Consider the following 18,101-nt stretch of genomic DNA (forward strand, 5'->3'; position numbering starts at 1 on the left):
TCCTCCCCCAATCTGCCCTCCCTTCTGTCATCCCCTCTCTCTTATCCCCTTCCCCTCTACTTTCCTGTACGGTAAGATACACAATTGAGTGTGTATGTTATTCCCTGCTTAAGTCAGGTCTGATGAGAGCAAGATTCATTCATTCCCTTTCACCTGCTCCTTCTTCCCTTCCAATAGAATTGCTTTTTCTTGCCACTTTTATGCGAGATAATTTACCCCATTCTATCTATCCTTTTCTCCTCCCAATATATTTCTTGCTCACCCCTTAATTGTATTTATTTATTTTTAGGTATCATCCCTTCATATTCAACTCACCCTGTGCCCTTTGTCTATATGTGTGTGTTTATATATATATGTATTTATGTATGTATGTATGTATGTATATTCCCTCCAACTACCCTTGTACTTAGATTTCCTGAGTTACAAATATCATCTTTCCATGTAGCAATGTAACCAAAACAGTTCAACTTTAGTAAGTCCCTTATGATTTCTCTTTCTTATTTACTTTTTCATGCTTCTCTTGATTCTTGTATTTGAAAGTCAGATTTTCTCCTCAGCTCTGCTCTTTTCATGCTTGAAAGTCCTCTATTTTATTGAAAATCCGTATTTTGTCCTGGAGTGTTATACTCATTTTTGCTGGGTAGATGATTCTTGGTTTTAATCCTAGCTCCTTTGACTTCCAGAATATCATATTCCAAGGCCTTTGATCCCTTAATGTAGAAGCTGCTAGATCTTGTGCTATCCTGATTGTGTTTCCACAATACTTGAATTGTTTCTTTCTGGCTGCTTGCAACATTTTCTCTTTGGGAACTCTGGAATTTGGCTGTAATATTCCTAGGAGTTTTCTTTTTAGGATCTTTTTCAAGAGGTGATTGGTGGATTCTTTCAATTTCAATAGAAATAGAATATTCCCCTCTGGTCCTAGAATATCAGGGCAGTTTTCCTTGATAATTTCTTGAAAGATGATGTCTAGACTCTTTATTTGATCATGGCTTTCAGGTAGTCCAGTAATTTTTAAGTTATGTCTCCTGGATCTATTCTCCAGGTCAGTGGTTTTTCCAATGAGATATTTCACATCGTCTTCCATTTTTTCATTCTTTTGGTTCTGTTTTATAATTTCTTGACTTCTCATAAAGTCACTAGCTTCTACTTGCTCCATTCTAATTTTTAAGGTGGTATTTTCTTCAGTGGTCTTTTGGACCTCCTTTTCCATTTGGCTAATTCTGCCTTTCAAGGCATTCCTCTCCTCATTGGCTTTTTGGAGCTCTTTTGCCGTTTGACTTAATCTATTTTTTAAGGTGTTATTTTCTTCAGTATTTTTTTGGGTCTCCTTTAGTCAGTATTGACTTGTTTTTCATGGTTTTCTTGCATCACTCTCATTTCTCTTCCCAATTTTTCCTTTACTTCTCTTACTTGCCTTTCCAAATTCTTTTTGAGCTTTTCTGTGGCCTGTGACCAATTCATATTTTTCTTGGAGGCTTTTGATGTGGGCTCTTTGACTTTGTTGACTTCTTCTGGCTGTATGTTTTGATCTTCTTTGTCACCAAAAAAAGATGCAGTAGTCTGAGTCTTTTACTGCTTGCTCATGTGCCCAGCCAACTACTTGACCCTTGAGGTTTTTGTCAGGGTATGACTGCCTTCAGAATGACGAGTTCTTTGTCCCAAGCTTCAGGGGTGTTGCATTCCTGTTTTCAGTTCTACCTCTACACAGCAGGCTCTGCCACACCAGCGCTCCCCCCGCCCCCTCCCTCTTCCCCCCAGGAATCACCAACCAGGACCATGACCCAGATCCAAGCAGGGCAAAGCAGGAGAACCCTGCCTCTGCACCAGCAAAGTGCTCCCTGCACTCATGCTCTGATCTGTAGCTTGATTCCTCCCACCGGGCCTGGGGCCTGAAGCAACCGCAGCTAGAGCTCTGGAAGCAGCTGCAGGAGCTTCCTGCTGCAGCCACTCCACTGCACCATCTCCACCCCCCCACCACCTCTGGGGCTGACCACGCACTCCTCTCACCCTGTTCCAGCAGTTTTCCCACTGACCTGCTAAGTTGTCTTTGGCGTTTGTGGATTGAGAAGTCTGGTAGCTGCCCCAGCTCATGGCCTGCTCTGCCCCATCTTCCCAGCACCTGTTCTGTCCTGGTGGGACCCCCGCTCAGCTGTGCTCTACTGCCAGCACAGCGTGATAGACCATTCCCAGCGACCATTCAGGCCATCTTGGGCTGGAGACCTGCTTCCCTCTGTTATTTCATGGGTTCTGTAGCTCTAGAATTTGTTCAGAGCCATTTTTTGCAGGTGTTTGGAGGGATTTGGAGGAGAGCTTAAGCAAGTCCCTGTTTTCCTGTTGCCATCTTGGCTCCGACCCCGCCTTGTTCAGTATAGACATAAAGTGTTCTAGGTTCCCCATGTCTGTCTGTGGTCTTGCTTGGATGCTACCTTGTGTATTGGCTTTGTCGGTGGGGCCTCTTTTTCCTATTGCCTGTGGGCTTCTTGCTAAACTTTAGTATAGTTCTGGATTGGAAGAAGTAGTTACTGTACTTTCTCATGGGATTTTTTGATCATTATTTAGTCTGAAGTGAACTTCAGTTCAGGGTTTTACTGGAGTAGGTATGTGGGAGCTGGATGATGATCTGCCTCTGAATGAGGCAGATATGTTAGCAGGAAGTTCCTGCTTTTTGCATTTGTTTCCATAACAGTTAACACAATACTTGACACATAGTAAGTTTTTGATAAATGTTCACTCATTCATCTATCTCTGTATTAATCCTTGGCCTCCCAAATTCTAATCCCAGATTGCCAATGGCTTATTGAATATTTCAACCTGGAGTCCAGTAGGCATCTTAAATTCCACATGTCCCCACCTTCTGAACTTGTCTGTTTTTGTTGAGGGCACCACCATCTTTTCTGTCATTACAGCAGTGTAAAGAAACACAATGCTAAAAAGCAACAAAACTCAGGGAGAACAGAAGGGACCTGTATTGCACTATTAAAAAAGCACATGGCCCTTTTTTCTTTGAATAATCAGCACATTGCATATTGGAGAATGACAGGTACTCTTAGCCCTAATTATCCAGTTATGGTTTTTACTTAATTTGTCTTGGGTGAAAGGTTTTTGAAGATTTGTGTGATTGTAGGAAACATCTGTTGTGTCAAAACAAAATGCATCAGCAAAAAATTAAGCAACAATTCACACATAACTGTGAGTCTAATCTATACTCCCCAGTGTTGTGATCAAGCATTAGGAACAAGTAGTATTTGAAGGAGAAAATGGAAACTTAATAACCACATAAAAAAGTTCTCAAATTCTTTAATGATTAGAGAAGTGCACATCAGGATGAGCCTAAGATGATATCATATGCCCAATAGAATGGCAAAATATAAGAAAAATGATTTTTTTTTCTGTGAGACAGGTAAAGAGGCAGGATGATTTCAGAAAAAAACATGGGAAGAGGGCCGGAGAGGCGGCAGAGGCTGCTGCGGTGGGGCTGTGGCCATGGCCTTAACCTTGTACTTGCTGTTGCAGGCAGCCTGCCTCTGCGTTAACGCCATCGCAGTGCTGCATGAGGAGCGCTTCCTCAAGAACATTGGCTGGGGAACAGACCAGGGAATTGGAGGATTTGGAGAGGAGCCAGGAATTAAATCACAGCTAATGAACTTTATTCAATCCATATGAACAGTTATGAGAGTGCTATTGATAATAGGAAACTCGATTCCAATTGTGTTACTTTTACTGTTTGTGTGAACTTCAGAGGTAGAAAAAAAGAACTGGAGAATCAGAAGTGGAAAAACTAGCAGAAGCTCTCACTTCAGTCATTACTGGGATGTGTAGCTTAGCTGGCCAAGCTTGCACTTGAACAGCAGTACAAAGCTGAAAATAAAACAACAATTCCTGTTTATCTGGAAAAAAGTGGGAAGACTTACATTAACTGATGCAAAGTGAAATGAGTATTAGCAAGAGAATATTGTACACAGTAACAGCAATAACAGTGAACATCTGGGGATGATGTAGTTTTAGTTGTTCTTAGCAATATGATGATCAAAGACAGTTCCAAAGGACTCATAATGAAAAATGATGTCCACATCCAGAGAAAGGACTGATGGAATCTGAATGCAGATCGAAGCACACTATTTTTCACTTTATTTTTTTGTGCGTTCTTTTTCTGTCTGTGTTTTCTTTTACAACATGGCTAATGAAAATATGTTTTGTAAGATTGCACATGTGTTTTATATAAAATTACTTGCTGTCTAAGGGAGGGAAAGAATTCTGAATTCAAAATTTAAAAAACAAATGTTAAAAATTGTTTTTACATGTAATTGGAAAAAATAGTCTTTTAATCAAAGAAAAAAGAAAATATAGAAAAGGTTTTAAGAGGTTATTGGATAGATCAGTTGTATCTAAGCATAACTATCAATAAAAATAAACATTTTAAAATGGGCAAATATTATAATTTCCATTTCAGAGGTCTAGAAATTAAGGTACTTAATAACTTGCCTAAGGTTACTAGGTTGAATGGGGACTATAGTCCCACACCACAGAAGTTTGTAAACGTACAAACAAAACATTCCACTTTATTCCTTGAATATTTCAGAAGAAAATATTTAGTGATTCATTATTAATAGAGTAGTTGCACATATTAGATATTTCTGCTAGTAGTGTCAACTTGAAATTCCCGAGATTTCTTTTCCAGGAGTTCCATATACCTGTGAAAGCACAGGCCCATTTCCTGTCCCTGTGCCACTATTGGATGTCTCCTTTTATTTTGGCCAATTTCAGGAATATGAGATACATTTGGATTCACTGACACTTATTAAACACATAATGTAGAGCATAATGTTCAACCTTGGAAAAGAGTTTAGATAAGATTTCATTCTGCCTTCATGGAATTTTCAGTCTAATAGCAAATAGTATGTTATACATACACAAATGACTGTAATACCAAGTAAGACATAAGTGCTTTAGAAAGGTGCAAATAAAGTGATAATAGTTGGAAAAGTCATTACTGATGAGAGGATGAGAAGGGGAAGAAGTTAGAGAAGGCTCCCTATGGCAGATGCCATTATAGTTGGTTCTGTTTAGTACAGTGCATGGCAATAGGTGTTTAATAAATATTTATTAACTTTAAAAAGTAGTTAGGGTTCTGTAAAACTGTAATGCTTCCAAAGTTTTGTCAGTAAAGAATTCATTATTCTGCTCTGGTTATAATAAGTGGTTGATTATGCATGATTCCTGTGTACTCAGGAAGATATTTTGGTATCACTTTGAAAGCTATTTTTGTTCATGCTGCCTTTGTCCCAGGACAAAAATTTGTTCATCATTGCAGCATTAGTGATGGAATTGTTATATATTATTTCTCACATTATTTGCTTATGTGATGACTTTGCAAAAACGTTTCCTTCCTTCAAGGTAGTTATCTGTTTCTTATAGTGACAGCCTTTTTTTCACACATTTTTGCACATTTCTTCTAAGAATTAATACTTCAAAGGGAATGATTATTCCTAGTTGTTAGTATAACTCCTCTTTCCGCTCAGAAACTCATATAAAGTAAACTCAATTTTTTTAGTTAAAATGAATTATGTACATGTTTTAATTATACTTTCCTATTTAAAACTTACTGGAGGTTACTAAAATGTGTGGTTCCTTCCCTGTTCATTTAAAGACTCCTCCCTCAATCCTTTGATTTAAACTATACCTAATATAATCACATTTGGTAACTTTAGGTTCAAAGTAACTTGAATAGCACTTGTGCTTTTTACTACATTTTTCTTATATTAAGAGAATTTAAAAAAAATAAAAACATGCCATGTTTCATTTTAGAAAGAGGAGTTGTAGAGACTTTGTAACAAAACTGTGATCTATATACATAGAAAAATGTGAAAGGGACCTCTGTAAGACAGTTGTATATTTAGTGTTCATAAAGCATTCCATTAGATTCCAGTTCTGCTCTTTAAAATTGACCACCCACAGAAAGTGCCCACAAAAACATGTGATTCTCTTGGCAGTTGCTAAACCTTTGAATGATTTCATTATTATGGTTTTCTAACATACACTGATGAATATTTTCCTTGCAGTTATCGCTGTGATGATTTTGTGGTAAATGACACCAAGCTGGGACTGGTACAGAAAGTCAGAGAACACTTACAGAATTTGGAAAAGTAAGTAATATACAAATGGGAAAAAAAAATGGAATGGCGAAAAACTGACACTCACCAGTGGGCCTGAATGAGATTAAAATGTAATTGGGTTTTAACAAAATGAATAAAAGTACAATAGAACACAGATAATGTCAGTAGGTAGTTTTCAAAGTCAATATGTGACCTGCAGGAATCCATATGTATGATTTAGTGAGTCCCATTTCTTTTTGAGTTTGACACCCACCGATATATAGGAATTTAATTTAAAATGGCTTTTTTCCCTTTTTGAATATCATAAATATATTTCAGTATAATTAAAATATATAAATCTCTGAAAATTTCTAGAAGCAGGATTCTTATCTCTATAATGATGTTCATTGGTGTGTTAGTTATACATCTATTAGTTTATATTGTCTTATTTCTTATCCAACTATGGGCAACCACTACAGGCAGTTTTTTCAGAGGAACAAGTCAGGGAGTGTTGGTAGAGGAAAGGAAACACATGAAGGGGGTTTGTAAAACTACTGACATAGAATATATAAACTGGAATTATCTGTGTGTGGTTCAGGCTGACACTTTTCATTATGTCTTCTATCACTCAAAGTAATTTAAGACCAATTTAGTAGCAGCAAAGATACATAAACTGTTTCTAAAAAGGTGGGGCTTTGACTGTTATGTGCCTAGTTATCTTAAATGTGTAAATGTTTGGGATAGCAAACTCTTCAATTTCCCTTTTTAGCATGACCATAAGGTCACTTCAGTAGGTGTGAAGGAGTTGTGAGTTGCCTTCAGCCATCAGAAGTACTGAAACATCTATATATGGATAAATACTGTTTTCAGAATAGACAAGCATGTGATTTATTAGAAATGAGTTGCCATCTTTCAGGCATCAAGCTGTAAGTGAAAGTCCAGTTGACATGAAGGTCACAGTGGTACTGAATTGTGTCCCTAGAAGTCTAATGACTGAAGTTTATAACCTGTTACTCACTCTTTGTTATGAGTAACTAGCAACCTGTTTTTCTTTGCAGTTAATTTACTGAAAGTTTTTAAAAATATGCCAGAAGCACTCACACAACTTGGTGGTATTGTTAAAAGAACATTTTAAAATTGCACCCCTAGGAAATATCCTCCAGTTTACATGAAGCTGACTCGAAAGGCCACATAGTAGAGTAGGTAGAGTGCTGACCTTTTACTCAGGAGGACCTGCCACAGACACTGGTTGTATAATGCTGGGCAAGGTACTTCACTTCTGTGGGCCTCAGTTTCCTCATTTGTAATATGAGGTGGCTGAATTTGATGACTCCTGAGGTCTTTTCTAGCTCTAACTCTTTGATTCTATGATGCTTTAGTTCTTATTAGTGGTAGTTTATCTATTTTAATTAAAGTTAACCTTGTTCAGTTTTTTGGGACCGTGATTATATTTGTAGTCAACTATGTTTTGATAAACTTGGAATCAAAGGGAAAAAAGTATTTTTTTTGTTTTCTAAAATAGATAAAAACAAAAGCTTAAAACTCAAATTTTGGCATTAAAATATATACTGATTTGTTCTCTTTGGAACCTTCCTTCCAAGGAATACATCATATTTGTGTTTATGATATAATAGACACAGCTGTCACTTTTTAGATGGTTCAGTATTCAGTTTTTAGGAAATTTAGCAATAAACTATTTTAAAGAACATGGAACCTACATATCCTACATACATTCACCAGAATCACAGTTTATCATGTGCAAGATAACTGTGAGATCTGGGTGATGGATAATAGTGTTACTTTTTTTGTTTTAGAATTTTCTGGAATAGTGATGGCACAATAAGTATTCTGCTTTGCCTTTATTCTTTCTGAAATTAGTGGGTAGCTATTACATCATAATATCTTTTTTGTTATTCTTATTTTTCTCGAAGAAAAAGAAAAGTGAAGCAAATGTAGGCTAAGGAAGGTGCTAAAAATGTCGATGGAAAAATCACTTTTTCTTTTCACTTCATGGTACTGTCTGCCTTACTCAGTACCCCTTGTTAGAGCCTAAGAGTACCCTTCAAGTGCTTAATAAATGCTTGTTGAATTGGTTTGCCCCCATTTAAGAAGATGGAAGAGGCCTCAGGTGCCTTTTTTTACAGGGGCAGATAGCCGTTATTGTAGGTATGTTCTATGGTGTGTGTTTTTTTGGGAAGGGTAAAAAAAATTTAGATGTAGAAGGGACTCTAGAGATTGTCTAGACACTCTCACCCCTGGCTATAACTCTACAAATGAGGAAACTGCAGCCCAGGGAGGCTAAGAAGACACAAGAAGTAAGTAACAAAGACAGAATTCAAGCCTAGATATTCTGACTCCTAAGTTTATTGCTCTTTCTGTAGATTTAAATCCGCCGTGGAAAATAAAATTTAACTGAATTTTTAAAAATGAAATTTTGAAATTGTTCTGCAGTTCAGAAAGGTAGTATGGCTTAATGGAAAGTTTTCAACTTGGATTCAGATGGGGTCTCTTACCACCCTATTTGTAAATAATACTTATAGTGAAAATCAAATTTCTGATATTACCGAGTGAGGAAATGCTGGATGATTTTTCTTTTTTAGTGATCTTTTTGAAAGGAAAGAGAATCAAGTAAAACCTACGTGATACTATAAAAGCAAAGAAACCTTGACTACAAGACAATGAGGGAAAAAATAGATATAAATATTGGAAGTACCTTAGGCAGTTTGCAGGGTGATAAGGTAATCAGTAAAGGCCCACTGATTGCTTCAGCTGAATTGGCCGTTCATTTTAATAGTGAAGAACTTCACTGTTTGCTCCCTCCTTGTAGAAACAGCCTTACAGGTCACAGAAGTCTTTGAACAAGTTTAAGAATCACTCTAGGTAGCATTAAAGTGTAGGTAATTTTAAATATGCAAAATAAAACAAAATCAGTCAACAAGCATTCATTAAACATCTACTACATGCTAGGAACTTAAGCCTGAGGATACCACAACAGAAGGGAAATAAGCCCTATCCTCAAGGAGTTTGTATTATGCTTTTAGGTATATTAAATAGTATTTCCTTTGTTCTTTATATGGATCAAGCTCCTGACTTTAAAATATTTTTACATATAAGCTTGCTTAAGCTTTGTTTCTTAGTTCTAGGCCCCAAAATTCAACCAGTAAAGATTATGAACATTTTTTGTTAGAGAATATTACCAAATTGTTCTTACATTTTAGAGTAATGCATTTTATTTGCCTTTAAAAAACAAACAACTTCAGTATCATGTTGTTGATGCTGTTCCTTGACTACTAAATCTTTTATTTTTATATGTTAGAATTTTGACAGTGATTATAAACCTGACACTGCACAATGGGTATAGCTGCAGATTTTAAAAGGTGTTTGAGGGGTGGCATTAGTGTGTTTTGTTTTAAACATTTAGGGTCACGTAATTCTTATGAACTAATTGTACAATTATAGCTTTCCTAATGGAGATAGCTTGTTTATAAACGTAATGAATTCTTATCTTATTCTCCATTGAGCCACACTTTTTGAAAAAAAAATGTGGTCAATAATAATTCACTTTGTCCTGTATGATAGAGAAAATGGAAATAGATCTTGCTCATATTTAAAAAGACCAAAAAAAAGAGACAAAGAATCCACACAGTTCTGATATAATCTTTTTGGCCATATATTCAAGCCTTGTAGTACCTGACTGGATATCACTAGAATCCGTAATATTATTATTTATGTAGTTATTCTGCAGAAATTGACTGGATACAATGTAATAAACAGCTTGGACTTTTTCAAGAGAGGGGGGAAAATTGTACACCAACGGTCAGTGTTAGCTTACTATGGCTCTTTTTTTAAAATTGGTAAGCCATGTATATAGTACCTTAAAAGTGATTTTTGACATTTGAATGACTTTTCATAGAGGAATTGCTCTTGCTTAAATTCCATATAAAGAATTCCTTTTATCTAGCAAAAGGTTGGGTTATCTTAGTTAAAAACTTTCATGCTAATTTATATTTACTTTAGGGTACCCACTTGATTTTGAATAAATTCTTCAGGAAGGTATTATTTATTTTAAGGCAAATGTTTGCTGTAACTTTCAAAAACATATGTTGAAGCAAGGCATAGCACATTCTAGACTAAAAATTATGGCTCCTGAAGGATAATATTAGCCTAGTATACCCCAACCTTTTTGTGTTCAGAAACTGTTCTTCCCCACCTGAAGCCTCCAATGTAAGAAGAGTGAACATTGTGGGAGGTAGAAGTCTGTGACATGTGGTGGGTTGCAGGGGGAGAGGTCCAGGAGAGAAGACTTTCTAGCTAAATGCAGCTTTGAGTCATTTCATACCCCGAGGAGAGGAGAGGAGAGAGAGAGAGAGAGAGTGAGTGTGTATGTGTGTCTGTGTGTCTGTGTGTGTAAATATAGTCCCAACTCTGGAGTGCCAGTCAACTACTTGGGTGTCTTTAAAACCTTAATCTGTTTTGTTTAGATTTTATAGTAACATTTAATGTATTTCTCTATAGTTCAGCTTTCACAGCGGACAGACATAGGAAAAGGAAACTTTTGGAAAACTCATCTCTAAACAGCAAGTTGTTAAAAGTAAATGTAAGTAATTAAACTTTGTTCTGAGATCAGAGTTAGTTGGTATGCTTTAGCTATTATTTTGATACATTTATAAAATTGTAATTTACTTCTTGAAGATTCCTATAAATAATTTAAGGCTGGATTTTGAATGCATTCCAATAAGGATCTTTGGAGCTTTGCAAATGCTAATGAAGAAGAGTAAGAAGTTGAGGAGAAGTTAATGAAGTGAGATTATATAGATGGACCTGAGATACGGGGGCCACAGAACGTCTATGATAGGAGAGACTAAAATGGACAGAGTGGAATCTGCAAATCAAGATTCTTGAGACAAATAAAGAGAATATTTGAGTCAGAAAATTTAGTTGTAGTAACTTCGCCATTTAATAATCTAAAACTTTTGGGAAAGTCATTAAACATCATTGAGTCTATTTCCTTGTCTCATAATAAAATTTGCCCTAAAACCCTCAATAGAATGTTTGAGACCCAAAGAAGCTTCATAACTATTTGTAGGTTGTATAATGCTACACAAATGTATGATAGCATTGTTATTACAAACTGATTGCCTCTGTTTTCTCTATTCTATACCTCACCTTTCAAAGCCTGGATCAGGGAGGTTATCCACACTATACATAACAAATTTCCAAAATTTATGGAATGCCGAGAGTCATAGATGAAAACTTATTATACTTGATTACTTCTATTAAGGGATCTGAGTAACAAGAAGCTGTAGTTTACTGGGAAATGAGCTTGATTTGGAGTTAGAAGACTTAAATTATAATGTTCAAGATTCACTCTGAGGTTGTAAGTGTTCTAAACATCTCCTTTCTTGTATTTCTCAGTCAATTCAGGTTCAAGTGGCCTGCTTCAACACTGTATCTCTTTACAGTGGTGCTCTGAAAAGTGAGATACTATTAAAAATATTTCTTGGTTACCAGGTTTTTTTAAAGGTGGAAATACCATAATTTTATTTTCCCCCCACTTAATAGTATTTTTTCCAATTACATGTAAAGATAATTTTCACCATTCACTTCTATAAGATTTTGAGTTTGGATATAAGTTTTAAAAAGTTTATCATAGTTCTTTAACTTTATTATTCAGGACCTTCCATTGATGGTAGAAAAATAACTAAGCATTATAATTCTTCAGAAAACTCACATTAATAATAATTTCCTCAAGTTTTATGCTCTAAAATGAATGTGAATTTGTTTTATGGAAAGAGCATTATTTGCCCAACTATACACCAATAAAACCAACAACTTAAATGAAATAGTTGCAAAGGCATAAAATACCCAGATTAACAGAAGAAGAAATAGAGAATCTAAACACCTTGATCTTGGGAAAATAAATTGAGTAAGCCACAAATGAACTCCAATTGGTGTAAAAAAAAAACAAAAACAAATCAAGTCAGTTTACAGGTGAATTCTATCAAATATTGGAAGAAAATCTTGTTTCAGTATTATACAAACTATTTGCAAAAACAGAAAGAGACTCTTGTTAAATTCCCTCTGTGAAACAAACATGGTCTTTTTTTTTTTAACCTAAACAAGGACAATCAAAATAAAGAAAACTATGGACCAATCTCTCTATTGACATTGATGCAAAACTTCTAAATAAAATGTTAGCAAAATATCACAGATCATACACTATGATGAGGTTGGATGTATACCAGGAATTCAGGGCTGGTCAAAAGTCATGATGATATCAGTGAATACAGAATAAACTTTTGACAAAATACAACAACCATTTCTGGCTTGTTTGTTTTTAAAGGAAAGAAAAAAAACTAGAAAATACAGGAATAAATGGACCTTTCCCTTAACATAGTAGTATATATCTAAAACCAATAGGCCATTGATTCTTGACTTTATATGTAATAAAGATAAACCTGTGACCTTTGCAGTAAGAGCAAGGGGTAAAATTAAGAATGTCTTTTGTCACCACTGCAGATCAATAAGACAATAAATAGAAAATGAGTAATAAGCAGAGGCAAAGAAAAAATGCTTTTTGCAGATTGTTTGCTTAGAGAACCCTAGAGAATCAACTAAAAATTATTTGAATCAATTAAAGTTGTAGGACATAAAATCAATCCACACATATTACCAGCAAAATTCAACAAGTAGATAGAGAAATTCCATTTAAAAGATTAAGGACTATAATCTATTGGACTATTTGGAAATTTACTTACCAAGATAAATGGAGGAACTATATGAATTCAACCACCAAAAACTATTTACAGAAATAAAGTCAACCAATTCTCTGAATATTTCTGCCAACCTTTTATCAACTTATTCTTTCAAGAGGGTCTCTTTCTGTTGTACTGGTTCTCCAGTTTTGGTCCATATAGTCTCACTGTTTAAGTTTTAAGCAGCATGCTTGTATCACAGCCTTTAAAATCCTCAACCTATTCTCATCACTCCTACTCTTCCCAGTTTTATTCTAACTCAGCTTGGCCAGTTCCTTTGTGGCCTTTGGAACCCTTGCTCTTACTGTGAACAAATTCTCCTTCTACCTCCATTTAGTGGAAATTTGGCTTTCCTCTCATGATACCAGGTCCTTTGTAACCCTCTTCACCAGAGGCTACTCTTTTTTCTAAAAATCCCTCTACTTACCTAGATAGGTTTGAAAGTCTATTCTCTATCCCCATACTTCCTTTTCTGTTCTTCTTTTACTTACTGTACTGTCTTTTACTAGCTGTTGGCACTTCCCCTTAACTTGCTCAGTGACTTCAGTAATTAGCTCCTAGATTTTCTCTACCCTTTGTTCCCTGCTTTAATCCTTAGGCACTGAAACACTCATGTTGGCAATCTCTCAAGCAGCCTAACCTCTGTGCCTCTAAGGAGGCTCTTCTCTTGCCTTGTAATGCCTTCCCTGCCCTTTTGGGTTGTAAAACATTCATTTCAAAGGCCATGTACTGCAAGAAGCTATCCCTGTTTGCTCTTATAATCACCTTCCCTCAGACCTCAAACAGCTCTTTGCTATATTACCCTTATGCACTTAGGTGATATTATATTTCCATAAACCTTTTTTTTAGATATTATTTTGTACTTAGAAATCAACCAGAAAGTTTGCTAGTAATAATTTGTGATCTTAGCAGTGTTCTAAGATAGAAGATTTGATTGAATTCATTCATTCAGCAAAATATATTGAGTGCCTATTAATGCTGAGAGATAAGTGGAAAAATCAAACATAGTTCTTGCCGTCATAGATTTTAGACTGTTAGAGAAGAGCCCATAAAATCACTTGTATTACTATGGTATATAGCCCCACAAGTGGAGTGAAAAAAGATTCTATTTATAATAGTTGCAAAAATGTTAAATATTTGGTTAACTTAGGACAAATTAAGTTTATTCAAGGGCAATTTAAAAACCATAGAAGGATAAATAAAGGGAACATGACTAAATAGGAAGGTATGCTTTGGTTCCTGCTGGAAAAGTTGAATTATAATAAAGATGTCAACATTGTTTTGGCACTTAAAAGGTTCTCTCTAGGGGAAAGGGACTGGCCCAGATGACTGTTAGGGCATTTTCAGCTCTAAAATCCTGTGATCCTAAATAAGACGCTCAGAATTCAAGCCCGTATCTTCTGACTTCCAGTCCATTTATTTTTCTTATACTGTGTGATTGCATGATGCTGTATGGTATAATGGTTAGAGAGCTAGCCCTAAGTCACTAAGACTATGATTCTAGTCCTGATAGATACTTATTGAATCGGTGTCCTTGGGCGAGTCACTTAACATTTCAGTGCCCTAGGCTGTTCTTCAAGTCTGTAAGTTGCAGAACTTTTGCCTGTTTGCATTGGTAGAGGGACTTTCCTCTACTGCTACCCTCCCGTCCTTCACCCACCCTGTAATAAGTAATTCAACTCAATTCAGTAAACATTTATTAAAGACCTTTGTGCCAAACTCTCTGCTTGGCATTGAGATTACTAAACAATCCTCAGCCATCAAAGAGCTTTCATTCTACTGGTGAAAGCAGTAGATATACTGATAAGTAAATGCAAAGTGACTTGGTGGGGAATAGCATTAAAAACTGATGTGATTTGGAAAATCCTCATATTGAAGGTGGCACAGGACTTGAACCTTGAACAGAACCAGGGAGATTCCAAGACACAAATGCAAGGAGGGAGAACATTCAAAAACAGGTGGGAGATTCAATGTCATATATGAGAAACAGGCTAGGCTAAGGAAACACAGTAACTCTGTTCCCTTGCTTGTGGCTTAGAGGTGAGTTCCATTCTCATTATGTTCAAACATTTATAAGTTGTATATGCTTGCAGATGAGCTGATTCAAATACAGAAATGAACCAAATTCAGTTGTGTCCATATTTATCTAAGTGAGGACAAAACACAAGTTGTGTTATTATTAGAGAGACATTTCCCAAGGTCAAGCCTGATTCTTTTGCCAAGAGTAGAGGGTTTCAGGAATGCCACTTGACATTTTGGTTACATATTATTAAGAAATAGTTAGTGAACATTTGTAAGGGAAAGGAGGCGATGATTAAGGTTAAGTAAGACATTTTCAAGAATAGGTCACGTCAGACAAATGTTTCCTTTTTGGATATGGTTACTTTGTCATTAACGGCATAGCCAGAAGATTCATTACACCCACAGCTGATAAGCCTCACCTTACCTAGACTGGTTCTCAGAAAGTGCTCAGTCCCTGGGGCCATCCCCGAAGTTTTTTCAGCATAGTGCGTCACAGTGTAGGCTTTGAGTACACAGTGATCTCCAGTACCATGATGAAGCATTGGAGTTGGATTTTGTGGAGGGAAAATATATCAAAATAATGAAAACAAAGTATTAATGATATGAAGAAATAGTCACATATCATGGGTGGTAGTAGATGTTTGTTTCAGAAGAGAAACTGTGATGTGTAATAGTTGTAAAAAAAATTGTCCATAACCTTAGACCTGGCAATTCCACTTTGGGTTGTGTTGTTTCAAGGGAATATTTTCAAAAGGAAGCCAGGTGATTTGTACAGAGATGTATATAATGTTGCTTACAATTGTGGAAAAAAAAAACCACTGTCCCAACAATAGGGATTGATTGAACTGACAATGATATAATAATACTATGGAATACCATGTGGCTATATACCATGTGGATACCTAGAAATATATGTATGAAATAATGTTTGGGGAAAAAACCAGAACTCTAGTAGTTTAACATGTTTGCAACTATGTAATCATGTATGTACAAAAGCAAAGAACAGGTGATAATTTAGAGTGGCTGCAAATAGTTAAATGTTAAGGTCTTTTTGTCTGTAAAGTTGAGCAAATTCTTCTTAGAGAGTCTCTCCAAACTGTGGGACATGTTTTTCTAGACTTTGAATTGTTGATTTGGAAAAATACAGTACTAATGCAGAAGAGAGGAAAAAGTTTGTCTTGACAAATATTCTCTGGACAGGAAAGTTGATTTCTGATTTGATATATCACCATTACTTTAAATGATAGTATTGTGGTGTGGAACAATTGGTTATTACCTGCAGTTATTGATATCTCCTACTGATTGTGACATCTACTTCCAATTTGCAGGGAAGTACCACTGCCCTTTGTGCTACAGGCCTTCGGAATTTGGGGAACACATGTTTTATGAATGCTATTCTTCAGTCACTCAGGTAACATTACAGTCATAGCCTACCCCAGGACCATAAGGATTCTGTATTTCCCCGTTGTGTCCAACTGAAACTGGAGAAATTGCGTGAGGTAGCAAATTTCAGTATCTTGTTGGCCTGTGTGTGTCTTATGTACATTTAGAGAATTGTCGGAGAAGTGCTTTCTGTCCTAGATCAGAAGGAATATAGTGACAAGAAGATGACCAGTAAGTATTGTGCTGAGAACATGAGAAGAAATCATTTGATGTTTGAGGAATTTTAAATTACTAACTTTAAGAATGATCTCGACTTCACTTAGTACTGCCTGTCACTGTGTATAATTCCACTGGGGAAGAAATTGTATTCCTCACTCTGCTTCCGTCTCTGACTGGTGTGTAACATAAATATAAGTACAGTAGTCCAGCACTGTTTACCTTCAAGTTGGATTTGCTTTAGAGAGCCCCTAATCTAAGAAGTCGGACACTGAAGTGATTTTTAGACTTTAATCTTTTTAATTCGGTTACACATAAAATGTAGTTTCATAGAAGGAAACTTGAGGACATTCTATACTACTGTACTAAACATTTACTCCAGAGGTTGAAAGGTACTGTTATGAAACTTTTTTTTTAAGTAAAGTAGAAATCACTGACTTCTTTTGAGAATAACTGGGATAAAGCACCTGAAAGAAAATAAAGTGTGACTGTTTCCGTGATGGAAAAACTGAAGAGTGACTGAAGAGATGGTGATATTTTAAAAATAGAAGAAAAGCTTTCTAAAACATTGTTTTCCTTTAATTTGTGTATTCATCTCAGGGAAATACCCCTACCACCCCCATTTGTTTTGTACTATTAAAAAAGAAACATAAAGCTCCTGATTGAAAAATAGTTGCATTATATGCAATTCTAAGGGAAAAAAAAATAGACATTTCCAAGTGTCAAGTATGAATTGTGCACAACTTGCTTTTTTGCTCAGGCTTATGTTATTTCTTTTCTCATACCATTTTTTCTCCTTGCCTTTGCTTTTAAAACAGTAATATTCAGCAGTTTTGCTGTTATTTCAAAGAACTTCCAGCTGTGGAATTACGAAATGGGAAAACAGCAGGGAGGCGGACTTATCACACCAGGAGCCAAGGGGATAACAATGTGTGAGTTAATAGGAATATGTTCTTTCTGGCTTTTAGCAGAGAGGAAAAAATGGCTTGTAGTAATGCTTTTTGTGTAGTATGTAAACTAATAGGCAAAATTGAAATTTTGAAAGTGTAGCTGCTCATTGTGTTCAAATAGCAAGCAGTCACATGTATTTTACAACATTTAACAACTGTTCAGTGGGTGATACTTTCATTATTTTTAGGCAAAATGGATTTAGTACTCTGCAGAGGCTTTGGCAATATTTGAATTATAAAATTGACTCTTGTAATAAATAGAAAGCTCATGGCTTTAAAAAATAATCAAAACTTAATGCTGTGAAATTATAATGACCAAACTTGGCCCTAAAGTAGAGATGTGAGAAAGCACCCCTTGCCCGACATAGTTAAAGGAAAGCAGGTGAGATGTGGGGGTTTTGGTTATATTGTTTCTATTTCCTATTGTTTTGTAGAAATTTTAGATTAAAAACAGTGTTTTTAGAGGTAACGATATCTTTTCTTTTTCTTTCCTGCTTTTCTAGTTCCTTGGTAGAAGAGTTTAGAAAAACATTGTGTGCTTTATGGCAAGGCAGCCAAACTGCATTTAGCCCAGAATCCTTATTTTATGTTGTTTGGAAAATCATGCCAAATTTTAGGTAAGTGCTATTTAATAAAAGTAATAGTTAAAACATTTTTAAAGCCAGCCATATGCATCTGTC

At 35.8% G+C, this 18,101-nt stretch overlaps 1 protein-coding gene and 1 pseudogene across 2 annotated transcripts in view; both read left to right on the forward strand.

Annotated features, from left to right (window-relative positions):
* Positions 1-18,101, forward strand: part of USP3 (ubiquitin specific peptidase 3) — a 123,309-nt gene that overhangs the window by 75,374 nt on the left and 29,834 nt on the right. For both annotated transcript variants that reach the window (XM_036735012.1, XM_036735013.1), the window contains 5 exons: positions 6,063-6,146; positions 10,611-10,692; positions 16,201-16,283; positions 17,290-17,403; positions 17,925-18,038. In XM_036735012.1, the coding sequence (XP_036590907.1) occupies positions 6,063-6,146; positions 10,611-10,692; positions 16,201-16,283; positions 17,290-17,403; positions 17,925-18,038 (477 nt within the window). The remainder of the gene's footprint in view (positions 1-6,062; positions 6,147-10,610; positions 10,693-16,200; positions 16,284-17,289; positions 17,404-17,924; positions 18,039-18,101) is intronic.
* Positions 3,487-3,735, forward strand: LOC118828366 (annotated as a pseudogene).

Source organism: Trichosurus vulpecula, chromosome 8 (genome assembly GCF_011100635.1).
Source record: "Trichosurus vulpecula isolate mTriVul1 chromosome 8, mTriVul1.pri, whole genome shotgun sequence".
In the NCBI taxonomy this organism is placed as follows: domain Eukaryota; kingdom Metazoa; phylum Chordata; class Mammalia; order Diprotodontia; family Phalangeridae; genus Trichosurus; species Trichosurus vulpecula.